The 17,276-nt window shown below is 51.5% G+C and overlaps 1 protein-coding gene across 1 annotated transcript; it reads right to left on the bottom strand.

The window, feature by feature from the left end:
• Positions 1 to 1,380: 1,380 nt before the first annotated feature.
• On the bottom strand, positions 1,381 to 2,177 carry LOC103002700 (NHP2-like protein 1). The gene has a single exon (XM_057525990.1). It carries the CDS (start codon positions 2,146 to 2,148, stop codon positions 1,762 to 1,764), a length of 387 nt encoding a protein of 128 aa, XP_057381973.1. The 5' UTR covers positions 2,149 to 2,177; the 3' UTR covers positions 1,381 to 1,761.
• Positions 2,178 to 17,276: the final 15,099 nt, after the last annotated feature.

Below are 17,276 nucleotides of genomic sequence, written 5' to 3'. Positions count from 1 at the left end.
CAGAGCCTTTAGGACAGTCAGGTGGGAGGGGCGAGTGCAGCATGTCCATAGATCTTTCATAACTATATTCTGTGGACACGGTCTGGGAAATGCTGATCTGCCCACTTCCTTTAATGTCCTGTTAGGCATCTTTCCCAGAGGCCGCTGCCTGCCTGCCCCACACGAATTCTGTCTGCAGACCTTTTGTCTTCCACTTCCCTAGACTTCTGGCACGACCTGGGCTTCCTGAACAAAAAGGGAGACGGAGGGGAATCAACAAGGCACAGGTCTTTCTGCCCCAAATCTCAGCTTCATCTCACACCTGCTAAGCCAGGGACCGGAGCTAGACTCCAGGGCAGGGCACATGGCACCCTTGTGAGGGGTCCTTGCAGAGATGCCCCCAGCCACACTAGGCATGGCCCCGGGGGCCCTAGTCAAGGTTGGGGCCCAAGTAATCTTTCTAAAACACAAATCAGCCGATGCAGCTTCTGCTTAAAACCCTCAGTGTCTCCCCAGTACCCTCAGGAGCAAGTCCAAAGTCTTACCTTGTGCTCTGCCCACCCCTGAGCCTCATTCCCCATCACTTCCTGCTTTATTCTCCAGCAAAACCAAACTGCTTGTGGTCCCCAGGACATGCCATGCTTATTCCTGCTTCCCTGCCTCTGTACATCCAGTCTCCGTGTCTAGCGCATCCTTCGCATTCTTTTTCCTCTGTATCATTTCATCCTCCTGAGAAGCCTCCTAATTGGGCATCTTCTCCTGTGAGAATTCTCCCCGCACCCCCAAGCTGGTGTCTCCCCCATATTCTTTTTTTTTTTTTTTTTTTTTTTTACGAATATATGTGTTCTTTATTAGGATGCTCAGAAGAATGACACATTAGCACTGTCCTTCTGCTGTGATAGTGAATGCATACATCTGACCCACATCATGGCAGGAAATAGGCAGGGGTAAGGGCTCTCAGAGCTGGTACCAAGTGTCTACTGAAGAAACCTCCATTCACCAAAGCAAGGATGTTCCCTTGAATTCCATCGTCTCTGCTGTAGCTCCCAGTTCTCCATGACTGGCCCAGAATCCTCCATTCCAGAACCTCTTGCCACACCTTCAAGACCTAGGTCAACTGTCCCATGTCTCACTCACCAAGGCGCCTCTGGAATTTTGCAGCATATCTCTTTGGTATGTTGCTGCCCTGCCACCCTCAGAGGCATAGGTGGGAGTTGGGGGGGAAATATATTACCAAAAGCAAACAGCAGGGGTACATCAGAAACTGACTCTTGGGACATACACCCAACAACTTCACAGAATACGTGCTTCCTCCCCAAATGATACATAATGCCCTAGAGAGCAAAGGAAACCCCTTGATTATTCAAACACGATCCTGTATGCTGGGCACAAGGGATACAAAGTGGACAGTGTTTACTTCCATCATGCCCTGCACAGTAGGAAGTTGGCACCTGAAAGCTGGAACCAAATCTCTACCTTGGCTCTTCCCTGCCTTTGAATGGTGTCAACCACCCTGCTTCCACCTGTTCTGGGCATGCATTTTCCAAAAGGGAGGATAAGATGGCAGAGAGAGAGTGGAAGTGGAGATTACAGGAGAGGCTGGGGAGGAGATGGCAACCTAAAAACAAGACAAAAACAATACAAAAATACAAAAACCAAATTGAGCACTACAATATTTTATAACAATAGAAGGTAGCTGGAAATACTATATGCTAACAGACAAACGATACATAACCCCTGGGGTAGGAGTCAGCAGCAGGGAGTGTGGCAGAGGCCACCTGTTTAGACTAAGAGCCTTTCAATGGACTGTTGGATGGATTGGATCTGCTGCTTCAGTTGTGAGCCTTCTTTGATGGTGACAGAACAGGTGATGACAGGCCTGGAGACCCCACAGGCTCGCCCCAGGGCCTGCTTGGAGCGCACAAACACGTAGGGCACATTCTCGTCCTCACACAGCAGTGGGAGGTGCAGGATGATCTCCAGGGGCTCGGCGTCTGCAATCATCACAATGAACTCAGAGATGCCTCTGTTGAGGGTTTTGGTGGCCTCATTGGCTCCTTTTCGAAGCTGCTTGTAGTTACATGACTGCTGAACGAGGTCCAATAGTTTCTTGGTGAGGTGGGCATCTGCAAGAGGGTAGGCCTTCGGATTTACATCAGCCTCAGTCATTGAGTCCGCCTCGGCGGTCTCCTGCCTGATGCCGCAAGGACCTTCCCCATATTCTAAGAAGTGATCTTATATGTGTCTATCTCTCCAGCTAGACCACCCCCTGTTCTATCCCTCTGAGTCCTCAGAGCTGTACAGAGGACCATTCCACAGCCGGCACTCACAAATGCTTACCAACTCCTATGTATCAGGAGACACATGGGGTCCCCAGTGGGGAGTGCAGGACCACAGACTGGCTGTGTGGCTTTGGGCAAGTTCCTGGACCTCTCTGTGCCTCTGTCCTCTTCTGTAGGTTGTGGTCACTCTGAGTTAATAGACGTATAACATAGAACAATGTCTGGCCTGTGCTAAGAAATATGCCTGTTATGCTATGCTGACAATGGTGGCATCAATACCAGGGTCCCTGTGCTAGCTCTGTCACTGACTGCCTGGCCGTGGGCAAGAGCCTTTTCCTGACTGAGACTCAGTGTCCCCAACCTCAAAACAAGGCCATAGGATGGTTGATCCCTGTAGTGGGTTGAATAGTGGTCCCCCAAAAAGGTACATCCACATCCCAGAACATGTCACTGTGACCTCATCTGGAAAAGATTTCTTGCAGATGTAATAAATCAAGGATCTCTAAATGAGATTATTCTGGATTATCCAGGTAGGTCCTAAATCCAATGACAAGTGTCCTTATAAGAGAAAGGCAGGGCTTCCCTGGTGGCGCAGTGGTTGGGAATCTGCCTGCCAATGCAGGGGACACGGGTTCGAGCCCTGGTCTGGGAAGATCCCACGTGCCGCGGAGCAACTAAGCCCGTGAGCCACAATTGCTGAGCCTGCGCGTCTGGAGCCTGTGCTCCGCAACAAGAGAGGCCGCGACAGTGAGAGGCCCGCGCACCGCGATGAAGAGTGGCCCCTGCTTGCCGCAACTGGAGAAAGCCCTCGCACAGAAACGAAGACCCAACACAGCCATAAATAAATAAATAAATAAAATTTAAAAAAAAAAAAAAAAAGAGAGAAAGGCAGAGAGGGAATTCCCTGGTGACCTAGTGGTTAGGATTCTGGGCTTTCACTGCTGTGGCCTGGGTTCAGTCCCTGGTTGGGGAACTGAGATCCTGCAAGCAGCACGGCATGGCCGAAGGAAAAAAAAAAAGAGAGAGCGAGAAAGGCAAAGGGAGATTTGAGACACACAGGGAAGAAGGCCATGTGAAGACAGAGACAGAGACTGGAGTGAGGCAGCCACAAGCTAAGGAAAGCCTAGAGCCATCTTCTAGAAGCCACCTGGAAGAGGCAAGAAAGGATTCTCCCCCAGAGCCTTCAGAGGGAGCATGGCGCTGCCCACACCTTGATTGCAGACTTCTGGCCTCCAGAACTGCGGGAGAATAAACGTCTACTGTTTTAGGTCACCCAGTTTGCGGTCATTTGTTACGGGCAGCCACAGGAAACGAACACAATTCCTAAAAGGTTCACCTAGGTCCTGTGAGAACTGACCCAGAGATTCTCATTATTATCAGATATGTTCTCCATGGGTAGCCCCAGGGTCCCTGAAGCCTGAGAAGGAGAAACTCTATTCCTTCTCTGAGATATTGATCCTGGGACACTTAACACTTCCTCCGTCATCATCCCTTAATAACCCATCAATACCCGTGGTGGTTAGAGCTGGAAGAGTCTTTTGAGATCCTTCCTCATGCCTCTGCACCTTAGCATAGGCTATTCCCTCAGGCGGAAATGCTATTCCCTGCTGCTTCCATCTGCCACTTGACTACTCAGTCTCCCAGTGGGCTCAGACATCCCCTTCTCAATGAAACCTTCTTCAAACGCTCACCCACCAGCTGCCTGGCAGAGTAAACCCTTAGCCCCTTGTCCTGATGTAGCAGGGGCCATGTCTTTATTCATTTCTCTATCATCAGCATCTAACTCAATCCCCAGCCCTGAGCAATCACTCAAGCCACTTGTGCTGATGCGAAGGCAGGCTCCCATCAAACACCCGCAGCATCCAGGTTAGGAGACCAAGCCTGGGTTTGCTCAGGGCCACTCAGAGGATGGCCTGGGAGGCCCTTGACAGTGGAGCTGAGAACTCTGGCTTCAGCCACTTCCAAGTGACTGTACCTCTCTGAGTCTCGGTTTCTTAATCAGTTAAAAAAAAAAAAAAGGAAAAAGAATGTACAGCAAACCTCAAAGGGATGAGAAAGTGCTTGTGCAGCATTTCAGAGTTACAGCTGTTGTCTTGGGGCTGTGGCCGCTGCCGTCAGGCTGGGACCAGACCTGTGTGTCTCTGTCATCCAAACACAGCGGGGCCTGCCTGGGTGTGCTCATGTCCTCGGCCTGTAACCCTTTCTGGGGTAATGAGTTCCATACGTTTATCTTTGCTGGGTACTGTGAATTCCTGTTTATCCAGAGACCCACAGAAATAAACACAATACTCAAATGACCAGAATTTTCCATCTCAGCATGTTCAAGGACAACCCCAGTCACAGCCATCCCCTGGGCCTTGCGAGACCCTGAGTGCGCATCACATACACGTCCCCCCAACCCCCGTCCTTGGCATGTTTGGTTGCATTTCACCATTTGGTGGGGCCAGTTATAGAACTGCAGACCACAGGAGCTAGAAGGGCCTCAAAGAAACCCCTGTGGGTTTCAAACTGGGCCCCGAGGAGCCCTGGGGGGCGGGGAGGTGACCCAGGGCTATTTGGGGGAGTGGGGAACGAGGCACGCTGAGAAAGCAGAGCTCAGGGTTTTACATATTGGGCTATCACATGAGATTTTCCTTTAAGGAGGGGGGTTTCTTTTGCTAAAAACAAAATAAAAACACCCGTAAAATGTCAGAAACCACCAACAAGGTTCAAATCTTCCTCACTTGACAAAGGAAGCCTCTGGAGCCCTGAGCACCTTAGCAGAGGTGGCCGATTGTGCACTGGTTGCTGGATCCTGAGGTCTGGCCTGAGCCCATAAGGGGCAGTGGGCTTCCTACCATCCTGTGCCTAGATTCCTGCCAAATCAGAACACCCTCTGCCCGCCCACCCCCCGGGCGGAAGTTGACTGGGCTTCCCTCGTGTATCCCAGACTGATCTCCTTCCAGCTTTGAAGAAGAGGACCTGCTCGGGGACCAGGGGTTTGGTAAACACGACTGTGGTCACTTTCCCCATCCAGGTCATCTCCTCCTGCAGGGAGGGTCCTGCCCACACGGCCCCCCCGCCCCTCCTCCTTCCCGTGGAGCCAGCAGTCTGGACATCTTCTGGCATGTGGGTCAGAGATTTGTGTTCGGGAAGAGCCGGGAAGCGGGGGGGTGCAGCCGGGCAGCAGGTGGTTTCCCGAGGAGGGGTTCAGGCGTGTGCGAGTAGTGCAGGGAGGTCACAGGCAGCCCCACTGACCAGGGTTGGCTTAGTGATGTGCTGAGCTGAATTCTCAGAGCCTCGCTCCCCCGGTGTGTGTGTGTGTGTGTGTGTGTGTGTGTGTGTGTGTGGGTGGGTGTGGGGGTGTGTGTGGAGTCCCTACCATGTGGGGTCCCAGAGGTGAGCAAGACCCAGTGACCCTCCAGGAGCCTGCGGTCCAGCGGGAAGACAGACGTGGAGGCACTCAGATGCTGTGCTACTTAGGGGGGCGCTGGGAGCTGGAATATAACAAAAAAGCGGGGGTGTGAATGAGACGGGGGGGTGGGGTAGGGAGGGACTCCAGGGAGAGTGACATTGAATCTGGGAGGAATTGGAGTAAGCCAGGCAGAGGAGCAGGAAGAATGGTGTAAGAAGACAGAATGACTGAGACAGATGACGACATTAGGTGAGATGATGCATGTATGACGCTTAACAATCATGCAGGCCACGGGCGCTCAAAAAATGACAGTGATTCTTGTAATTCCTTGTCTAGAATGACGGAATCATGGGCTCTCAGGGGATCTAAAAGGTCATCTAAGCCAATGCTTCTCAACAAGGAAGGGGGGAAATGGGTGTGATTTTGCTCCAGGGGACACTTGGCAATGTCTGGAGACATTTTTAAATTTTTATTTATTTATTTATTTATTTATTTATGGCTGTGTTGGGTCTTTGTTTCTGTGCGAGGGCTTTCTCTAGTTGTGGCAAGCGGGGGCCACTCCTCATCGCGGTGCGCGGGCCTCTCACTGTCGCGGCCTCTCTTGTTGCGGAGCACAGGCTCCAGACACGCAGGCTCAGTAATTGTGGCTCACGGACCTACTTGCCCCGCGGCATGTGGGATCTTCCCAGACCAGGGCTCGAACCCGTGTCCCCTGCATTGGTAGGCAGATTCTCAACCACTGCGCCACCAGGGAAGCCCTGGAGACATTTTTGATTGTCACAAAGATTGGGTGGGGAGGGCTGTGCTGCATTAGAGATAAAGGCCAGAGATGTTGCTGAAAATCATACAGGTGCTAAGGGTGGGCCTCAACTCAGAGTGTCAACCACACCAAGGTTGAGAAGCCCCTCTCTAGGCTCCCTTCCCTCAGGCTTCCCTCCCTTTCTGAGCCACCTCCACCAACTGACTGTCAGGTCTGCACTTGAGCACACCCCAGGGACAGAGAGATCATTACTGCCAGGCAGCCTGTTCTGTCCATAAGTTCAGCATATTCACAATGTTCCTTTTCACCATGATTTGAAATCCCTTCTGCACGTTCCTATAACCTGCAAGCATTTGTCCTAGTTCTGACCCTGGAACTAGCCTAAATTGAGCATCTGCTTCAGATGCCTTCTAATGTTTGTGACACTTCAAATGTTTGTGAACCTTCAAATGTTTGTGAATCTTCCAGTGTCTGTGAATCTTCAAATGTTTATGAACCTTCAAATGTTTGTGAATTTTCAAATGTCTGTGAATCTTCAAATTCTTGTGAATCTTCCCTGTTCCAGGCCCCTGCATGTGATCAGGAAGCTTGACCTGGGACGTGGGGTGGTCCCCTGCCTGTATGAAAAGCACAAGGATCTCAGCACCCCTACTTGGGAGCCAGCAGGGCCGGGCCCGAGGAGCCTTGTGTCCCCGGGTTCTCCTGCTGCCACTTGACGCTCTTGGTCATGCAGCTTCTCGGAGCCTCAGTTTTGTCTCCTGTCAAATGGGTAGGAAGACAGCCTGGCTTTTTTGCTTGGTGCCATGATGCTCAAAGGAGGTAACAGATAGGAAGATGCGTTAGAAAGGTGAAGACACTGTACAGAACAGTGTAAGAGGTTAATCTTATGGGCCAGGTTTTTTTATTTTTTTTTAAATATTTATTTATTTATTTGGCTGCGCCAGGTCTTAGTTGTGGCATGAGGGATCTTCATTGCTGTGTGCGAGATCTTCGTTGTGGCATGCAGGGTCTAGTTCCCTGACCAGGGATTGAACTTGGTCCCCCTGCATTGGGAACACGGAGTCTTAACCACTGGACCACCAGGGAAGTCCCTGGGCCAGGTATTTTCATGTATATGACTGTCTTCCTATTCGCTGATAGCAGAGGCAGAGCGGCAGTGGTGATCCCATTTTACAGAGGAGCAAACTGAGGGGGGCAGAGACCACAATTAAGACATGGCAGGAACCTAAGTGTCCATCAACGGATGAATGGATAAAGAAAATGTAGTATACCCATACAATGGAATACTATGAATACTTAGCCATAAAAAACCCCCCAAAATTTGCCATTTGCAACATGGATGGACTTGGAGGGCATTATGCTAAGTGAAATAAGTCAGACAGAGAAAGATAAATACTGTATGATATCACTTATATGAGGAATCTAAAAAATAAAACAAACTAGTGAATATAACAAAACGAAACTGACTCACAGATATAGAGAACGAACTAGTGGTTACCAGTGGAGAGAGAAAAGAGGGGAGGGGCAAGACAGGGGTAGGGAATGAAGAGGTACAAACTACTTTGTATAAAATAAGCTACAAGGATATATTGTACAATACAGGGAATATAACCAATAGTTTATACTAACTATAAGTTCAGTATAACCTTTAAAAATTATGAATCACTGTGTTGTACACCTGAAACTTGTATAATATTGTACATCAGCTATATCTCAATTAAAAAAAACATGGCAGGGCCAAAAGCTGAACCCAGATCCTCTGGCTCAAATTCAGGACCACAAATGCCAGAGCCACGGCAGCCAAGGGAGGGAGAGGAAAGCATTGGGGTAAGAAGACAGGAGGCTGCCTGGCACCACCCATGGGAAACACCGCCGTCACACACGCTTCTGTTGCCCCTTTGAAGCTTCCCGTAGCTGGGTTCACCTGAACACAGGGAGCGGGCCCACACCCAGGGCACCTGCCCCTCTTTCATACCCCCCTCCTCTTCCGCTTCCTCTCCAGGCCTGTTTCCTTCCTCACTTCAAAGCCCACAGGTCCTCTCCTTAGAAGCCACTTTCTTTTCTTTCTTGGAATCTGCCCAGGAAGAGACGCCTGTGTTTCTGTTTCGATTTCTCCTCAGGCCCCCGTGTTTCCTGGGGAGGTTGGGGCGGGGGTGGGGGGATGTGGCCCATGAGCAGCCACCCATCAGGCTGGGAAGCGTGCCTACGGGGTCTCGGGCCCTCTGCTTCCAGGTCCTGACACCTGACCACCCCCTCTCCTTCTGCCTCTCTATCTGTCATCAGTTTGCCCTCTTCAATCTCTGGCTCAGAGACTCACAACTTCAGAGATGGGAGGGTTTTTGTTGGAATCCAGGCTCAGAGAGGGGCAGAGGCTTGCTTGAGGGAACACAGCGAGCAGGGGCAGATGGGAGTCTCCTGCCTTTCCCACTGTGCCAGGCAGGAATCCTCTCTCAGCCTCTCCCCCACTGCCACCCTCAGGACATTTTCTGGGTATGCTTCTGCCTCCTCCACCTGTGACATCTTTTTCCACTCCTCACTTTGTTGCCCAACTCATTCTTTAAGACACAGCCAGTGTCACCTACTCCAGGAAGCCTCCCTGGATTGCCTCCCACTGCACCCCAGCTCCCTGGGCTGAGAGATGGTCCTCCTCTCTTCCCATAGCACTATGACTACATGGCCTCAGGTGGAAAACTTGTTACTTTCACACCAGGACTCATGCTCATCCTCATGCTGGCCTGTGATTTCTGGTGTCATGAATGGAATTGTTGGCTTCTCTGCCTTCCCTCACTTGTGAGCGCCTTAAAGCCTGCACCTTAAATCTTTTCTTTCTTTCTTCTTTTTAAAAAAAAATTAATTAATTATTTATTTATTATTTATTTTTGGCTGCACCGGGTCTCAGTTGCGGCACGTGGGATCTTTGTTGCAGCATGTGGGATCTTTAGTTGCAGCATGCGGGCTTCTTAGTTGTGGCATGCGGGCTCCTTAGTTGCAGCATGCGGGCTTCTTAGTTCCAACATGCCAACTCTTACTTGTGGCATGCATGCGGGATCTAGTTTCCTGACCAGGGATCGAACCTGGGCCCCCTGCATTGGGAGCATGAAGTCTTAGCCACTGGACCACGAGGGAAGTCTCAAATCTTTTCTTTCGGGACGTCTGTCATACAGAGTGAAGTAAGTCAGAAAGAGAAAAACAAATACCGTATGCTAACACATATATATGGAATCTAAGAAAAAAAAAAAAAAAAAGGTCATGAAGAACCTAGGGGTAAGACGGGAATAATGACACAGACCTACTAGAGAATGGACTTGAGGATATGGGGAGGGGGAAGGGTAAGCTGTGACAAAGTGAGAGGGTGGCATGGACATATATACACTACCAAACATAAAATAGATAGCTAGTGGGAAGCAGCCGCATAGCACAGGGAGATCAGCTTGGTGGTTTGTGACCACCTAGAGGGGTGGGACAGGGAGGGTGGGAGGGAGGGAGACGCAAGAGGGAGGAGATATGGGGACATATGTATATGTATAACTGATCCACTTTGTTATAAAGCAGAAACTAACTCACCATTGTAAAGCAATTATATTCCAATAAAGGTGTTAAAAAAATCTTTTCTTTCTTAAACAGCTTTTCTGAGATCAAATTCACACACCATACAATTCACCCGTTTAAATGGTTTTTAGTGTATTCACAGACAATGGGCAATCATCACTATAGTCCATTTTAGAACATTCTGATCACCTCAAAAAGAAAACCTGTTACTTTTGGCTATTATCACCCAGCCCCCATGTTCCCCCTCATTCCCACCCCCAACCCCCATGTTCCCCCTCATTCCCACCCCCAACCCTGAGCAAACACTGACCTCCTTTCTATCTCTGTGGATTTCCCTATTCTAAATATTTCACATGAATGCAATCATACAATATGTGGACTTTTGTGACTAGATTCTTTCACTCAGCATAATGTTTTCAAGGTTCATCCATGTTGTAACATGTATCAGTACTTCATTCCTTTGTATGGCTGAATAATATTCCATTGTATGGACGGACCACATTGTGTTTATCCCTTTGGATTGTTTCCACATTTTGGCTGTTATGAATAATGCTGCTATGAATATTCCTATACATGTCTTTGTGTGGACATATGTTTTTATTTCTCTTGGGTAGATACCCAGGAATGGCATTGCTGGGTCCTATGGTAGCTCTATGTTGAATTGTTTGAGGAACCGCCAGACTGTTTTCCAAAGTAGCTGCACCATTTTCCATTCCCACCAGCAGAGTATGATGATAGATTTCGCCACATCTTGGCTGTCACTTGTTATTATCTGACTTTTTAATTCTAGCCAACCTAGTAGTTGTGAAGTGGTGAGTCTTACACATCTTTTATGTGCTGGGCAGCAAGGCCTGGCAGGGGAGCCCTGCAGGCAGATCCAGGGCTGGAAGCCCAGCTCTTCACTTCTGCTGGGGGACTTCACCTGGCTGAGCCTCATCCTTTTCGTCTGTGGAATGGAATAATAGTAGGTGGTCTAGAGATCATGAGTGGAAAGCACTTGGCATAAGTGCTGGCATACAACACGTGCTTGATCAGTGTGAACTACAGTAACAGCTACAGTGATCACTCCAAAGCCTGGCAGTTTCTGGCACACGGTGGGCCCCAGTGGATGTGGGTGGAGTGACCAGCGGCAAGTTTGCCCCGGGGAGGTGCCAGCTGAGGACCTGGGCTGGACGCAAGGGAGCCCAGGGAAGCGCTCACAGCCTCCCATCCAGGGGCCCCTTGCCTGAGCCCTGCCCCATCCAGGCCGCTCTTGTCTGGCACAGGGAGCGGGAAGCCGTTTTCTTTCTCAGGCGTTTTGAGACTCAGCACATGTTAACCTCCTCCTGATGGTTTGAATTAGAAAGCAGCTGATGCCTTCTGGAAACCCAGGGAAAAACATTATTGTTGGAGGCCAGTCTCCTCGTTGGCAGAGCTGACTGCCCTGGCCTGGCATTTCAGAGCATAAAAGCCTTCGCTGGCAAAATTGGAGCCTTCCCTTGGGGGCTCCCCTCCCCTCTTTCTTCCCTCCCCTCTTTCTCACCCAGCCCCAGCCAGGAGGGGAGTTGGGACAAGAATCCCAGGCTGCACGGGCCCATCCACCCCAGCAGCATGTTGGTGGACTGAGGTCTGACTCAACTCCCTGCCTGGCAAAGGCCCAGGGTCTGGTACAGTGCAAAGGTGGTGCCCTCGAGGGAGCAGGGAGGGGAGGCTGCAGGGGAGGGAGCAGGGCCAGGAGGGGACTGGCAACAGGCTGGCCGGACACGGAGCCACGAGCCACGAAAAGGAGAGATGGTGTTGCTGATTTCACTGGACAGATGAGGAAGCTGAGGCTCAGAGAAGTGATGTCCCCTGGCAGGGTCGCAGAGCCAACAGTGGTGGCCTGAGGCCTGGACCCCAGGTGGCCTCCCAGGCCCCACCTTTCTGTTTCATGCTGAGAATGGCAGTAGAAGTGCTTTGTGAACCAAAAGTACACATAGGAGGGGTTTTAAGTATCCTTCTTACAGCAGTTTTCCTCGTCCGGATATGCCCTGTCCGGAGGGTCCCTGGGGAGGTGGTCAGAAGATGCTGGAGGGGCTTCCCTTCGAGCCGGCCATCAGCTCTGCAGCAGCTTCTGCTTGGCCACCGATGGTTAGAGCCACATGACCAGGGCTGCCTTGTCTCTTCCAGGGCGGCAGGCCCAGCTCCAGGAAGCCGGGCTTCAGATGGGCAGCGGTGATTGTCAAGAGCTGCAGCGCCCCGATAAAGCCTCCACAGCATGGGACCGGACAGACCCAAGGTCCCATCGCTCCCCTTCCTTCACTGGCCTCGACTGCCCTGGCTCCTTACACTCCTCCCCCTTCCCCACGAGAACAGACCGGTCACCCCCTCCCACAGTCCTTTTGGCTCCCTGGGCTCGAGACCAAGCCAACCCTGGGTCAGGAACATGGCCACATCTCGGCCAGAGTGTGGGTGCCTCCATTTGCTCACCCTAAAATGAGGCTTCTCTTGTCTCCGCCCCATAGGGTGTTGGGAAGATCAAATGAGGTAACATGTGATATGCATGAGAATAGAGGCTGGCACGAGAGAAGGTGCCAGTCGCGTTCTTTATCCGTCTCCCCAGACCTGTGCCTTAGCGGTGCTGTCCCTTTGCCTGGAATTCCTCTGGTCCTTCCAGACCCTGCCCCTCCTTGAAGGGCGAGTCTGAATCTCACCTTCTCCCCAAAGCCACTGGACCACCAGGGAAGTCCCAAATCTTTTCTTTCTTAAACAGCTTTAAGAAACGTCTGTCCCCAGGCCCCATAACCTCCCTGTGCTTCACCCTCACATCAGTTGGCATTGGCCTCTTTGAGGAATAAGAAGAGGCTGGAAGGAGGTACCCTCATGGGATAACCAGGGCTACCTGGGGTGGTGAGCTGCAAACGATTTGGACATTCCCCCCCACCGCCGTCCCCTGTTGTGTGTGCGTCCCCTCTTTTCTACATTATGCATAATTTACATGAATAATTAGAAAAGAATTCCAAACAAATGTTATTGTCAGAAACATCTGCTCCACTTGGTTGACCACTTCACTGAATGATGCAACTTGTGTCTGTCATGGCTGTGTTGACCGTGATCGTCCAGGCAGTGGTCCTTAGACCTGATCCCCCGTGCACACCCGCTCACTCTCCCTTCCGGTGTGACCCTCACTAACTCGCCAGCCTCAGCTCTGTCGGCTCCAGCCCCGAGAACACCCACCACTAACCATCTGAGGTGTCCCCACAGTCCGCACCTGCTCTCCCTTCCTGAGGTCCAAGTTTTGGTCCAAGTACAGCTCAGAATCCATCTCCTTTGGGCTTCCCCTGCCACGCCCACCCAGAGCCCATCTACTTCAGCACTTCACTGGCTTCCCCAGGCCGCTAGTTAACTGTCTCCCCATTAGGCGTTACTGTCCTTAGGAGCAGGGGACACATACTTCCCCACCCCCCCGCACCTGGCATAGTGCCCGGCACACAGCAGAGCAGGTGCTCAGGGAGAAGAGCACTGATGATGGTGATGGAAATGATGGCCGCCACCACTTCCGGAACACTGACCTTGAGCCTTTACCTGCTCAGCTCTTTACCCGGATTCTGTCACCTAACCCTGCCCTCCCCGCAACCCAGGGACTCCGGTGCTATTAAGTGCATCTTACAGAGGAGAAAAGGCCACCGAGAAAAAAAGGCCTGGACCTCAGACCGTGTCCCGGAGGCGCAGCCCCTCTTCCTGCCTTGATTTCCTCTGCTGTGCGGGGGATGCCTGACACCTGCTCGCCTTTCCTCCCTCCAGGTGGTCATGAGGGTCAAATAGGACAGTGAGCGTTATGTCCAGTGCAAACAGCTGTACGAACCCCCGGGTAGTGGAGTAAATGCATATGGGAGGACCCATCCAGCCCCGCCAGCTGGGGAGGAAAGGGAATTTTTCACGTTCCTTTTCCCACTTGCTCTCTAAGGATAATAGAGAAAGTGAGCCGATTACAGGGGCCCTCTTTGCTATAGGAGGACTCAGGCACGGGCCCCTGCACCCCCCATGCCCCCATCCCTTTCCTTCCCCTTCACCGGCTCCAGCCACACCGGTTTCTGTCCTAGTCAGAGCCAAGCTGCTGCCCAGGCTGTGCTCTTTGCTTGCAAAGCTCTCCCACTCCACTCACCTGATCCTGACCCACCCTTCCAATTTCAGCAGAGATGTCAGCCCCACGGGGCAGCCTTTGCCAGGCCCTGGCCCTGGCCTGTGCCCATAAGAGGCTGGCAGAACCCATAGCCTTTCTGTGGTACTCATCTTTGTTCTAATGAGACAGTTAACTGTGTAATAAGGACATTGACCTCTCCCGCCAGTCCATAGGCTCTGCTAGGGTGGGGAGGGCTTCCGTCCTGTTTGGGTCAGGTCCTCGGGACAGACATTCAGCCGAGCACTCGGGTGTGGCTCAGCAAAGGCTCACTGACAGACAGAATGAATGAAGGCGGAATTCAGCCCCATCTCTCACCAAAGCTCAGCCCGGCTGTGCCGTGGGTCCAACTGAGGATGCTCATCGGTCCTCAGATATCAGCAGTGTGTGGCATATGGGCTCTGGAGCCAGACGGAGTCTGAATCCCAGCTCTGCCGCTTCTGAGCTGTGTGATGTTGAGGAAGTTGCTCAACCTCTCTAGGCCTAATTGTAGCACTGAGATAATATTAGTGCCTCATTGGTGCTATCCATATGGGTTACATGAGTTAAAGATTACAATGAGTATGACTGCAATTATTATTATTATTACTGCTGGTAATGACTCAAAGGAGTCTTGCTCCCAATTAATATCTTTGTTCTGTAGCAGTACGGGCCCAGGTCTCAACAACAAAATTGGAAAGGCCTGGGAAGGGAGCCAGAAGCCCGGGGGCTCTACCTCAGTGGCCCAGCCCGGCCGTGTGACCATCTCGCCCACTGGCCAGATGACTAACACCGGCAGCAATCATATTTCCTAATTTGCTACCTCACAAGGGTGTGGGAGACAATCAGAGACATGAATGAGAACTATTCTCTCTGCAAATATTTCTTGGACACCTACTGTGCTCCAGGGCTTGAGGAGGACCAAACAGTCAGTGAGACCACAGGAGCCCTCCCCCTGGGAAGCCAGAAATTAAGGGATTACTAGGAAGTGAGCAAGTATCCTATAAACAATTGTTCTGCTTGTGGCCGATCTCTGTCTGCAGTACAATCTAACGGTTCAACGGGGAAGTACCTCCCGCTCTGCCTCCTTCTAGCGATGTGATCTGGGCACATCCCTCAACTCTCAAAGCCTCTGAGTCTTCCTTTATGAAATGGGCTTGGAGGTGCGCATGAACTATCCCCCGCCTCACCACACTGGTGGAAGGATGAAGGAGCTCGTGCGTGTTAGGGCTTAAGCACCACGCTGGACATGGCTAAGCTCTCTCTGGATGGTCGTGATTGTCAATGCCATGACCTTTGCCATGACCTTGCCACCTGGCCCTGAGCTGGCACCTGGGGTTAGTGAGTGAGATACGCATGTCCTTCAAAGAGAGAGAGAGACCAGGAGCATGGCTGGAACCCGGGGACTGTGTTCCCTTCCCATCACAGGCTGACTTTTGTTACACACACATACATGATTGTACAGGAACATAAGTAGGCTTGAAATATTCCAGAGAGTGAGGTGAGGACATTTACCAATTACCTTTTACTTTTATGTATTGTTCGAGTAACAGATTTTTTTTTTTTTTTTTGGTTTTTGTGATAAATATACAAAATATAAACTTTACTGTTTTAATCTTTTTTTTTTTTTTGCCACGCTGCACGGGCATGCGGGATCTTAGTTCTCCGACCAGGGATCGAACCTGCGCCCCCTACCGTGGAAGCACGGAATCTTAACCACTGGACCGCCAGGGAAGTCCCTGTTTTTTTTTTTTTTTAAATTTATTTATTTATTATTTATGGGTGTGTTGGGTCTTTGTTTCTGTGCGAGGGCTTTCTCTAGTTGCGGCAAGCGGGGGCCACTCCTCATCGCGGTGCGCGGGCCTCTCATTATCGAGGCCTCTCTTGTTGCGGAGCACAGGCTCCAGACGCGCAGGCTCAGTAATTGCGGCTCACGGGCCTAGTTGCTCCGCGGCATATGGGATCTTCCCAGACCGGGACTCGAACCCGTGTCCCCTGCATTGGCAGGCAGACTCTCAACCACTGCGCCACCAGGGAAGCCCCGGAAGTCCCTGTTTTAATCATTTTTAAGAGTACAGTTCAGCGGTATTAGTACATCTGTATTGTTTTGCAACCATCACCACCATCCCTCTCCAGATCAGTTTCCACCTCCCCTAACTTAAACTCTGCACCTTTAAGTACAAACTCCCCGCGCCTCCTCCCTGAGCCCCTGGCAACCTCTCTACTCTACTTTCTGTCCTGATGATTTTGACTATCTGGGAACCTCACATAAGTGGACTCATATAGGATTTGTCCTTTCGTGGCTGGCTTATTCACTCAGCATGGTGCCCTCAAGGTTCACCCATGTTGTAGCCTTGGTCAGAAGTTTATTCCTTTTTAAGGCTGAATAATATTCAATAGATTACTTTTGCAATTGGAAAAAATAAAGATTGACCCAAGACAGCAACAGAAAGAATGACCGTGTGAATGACCGACAAAGGAATGGTAGATGACTGCTGGGGCCTCAGATGGGGCAGCGGGCTGGTAACGTGGCACAGGAGCCCCGTGAATCAGCCCTGGGTGTCCTCTATCCTAAGAGGAGGGAGTCGGGCCTCCTGCCAGGGCTCTGGCCCCACTGTCCCACGGCTGAGAGGACAATGAAGACACTCAGCCTGCCAGCCAACGGCTGTGACTCACAGGCTGTGAGGCCAGGCAGGCCCCCGATGCCCAGGGCCATTCAACCTGGGCAGTGGGCAGCTCAGAGTTCCCGGTCCCCTTCTGATACCGGCCCTGCTCCCGGTCTCTGGGGACAACCCAACTGGCCTGGTGAGTAAGGAGACTCCGGACAATCCCTCCTTTCATAAACCTCCACTGCTGACTAATGCCTCCCAGTCACGCTGGGCCCTTCCACCCCAGGACCAGTCCGTGCCCTGGAGCTGGCTCTGTGGGGTTTGGAGGGAGGCTCCCCCATCCCCGCTGGTGCTGCCCTCATGCCCTGTCCTGCCAGCTTCTGGGCCCTACTAGTCAGCCCTTTCTCTCCCGGGCCATTTCCCTTTCCTCTTGTCAACCCCCAGCCCTCCCAAGCCCTCGCCCCTGGGCCTCAGGTTGGTCCTGCCATGATCAAACCTTTGTATACCCTCCTCCTGCCCATCTCTGGCCTTTCCTGTTAGAACGGTTGGGGTCACCAGGAGATGACTCCAATGGGGGGATTCCAGG

This window comes from Balaenoptera acutorostrata, chromosome 13 (genome assembly GCF_949987535.1).
Source record: "Balaenoptera acutorostrata chromosome 13, mBalAcu1.1, whole genome shotgun sequence".
In the NCBI taxonomy this organism is placed as follows: Eukaryota; Metazoa; Chordata; class Mammalia; order Artiodactyla; family Balaenopteridae; genus Balaenoptera; species Balaenoptera acutorostrata.
This window is presented reverse-complemented; position numbering and strand designations above follow the sequence as displayed.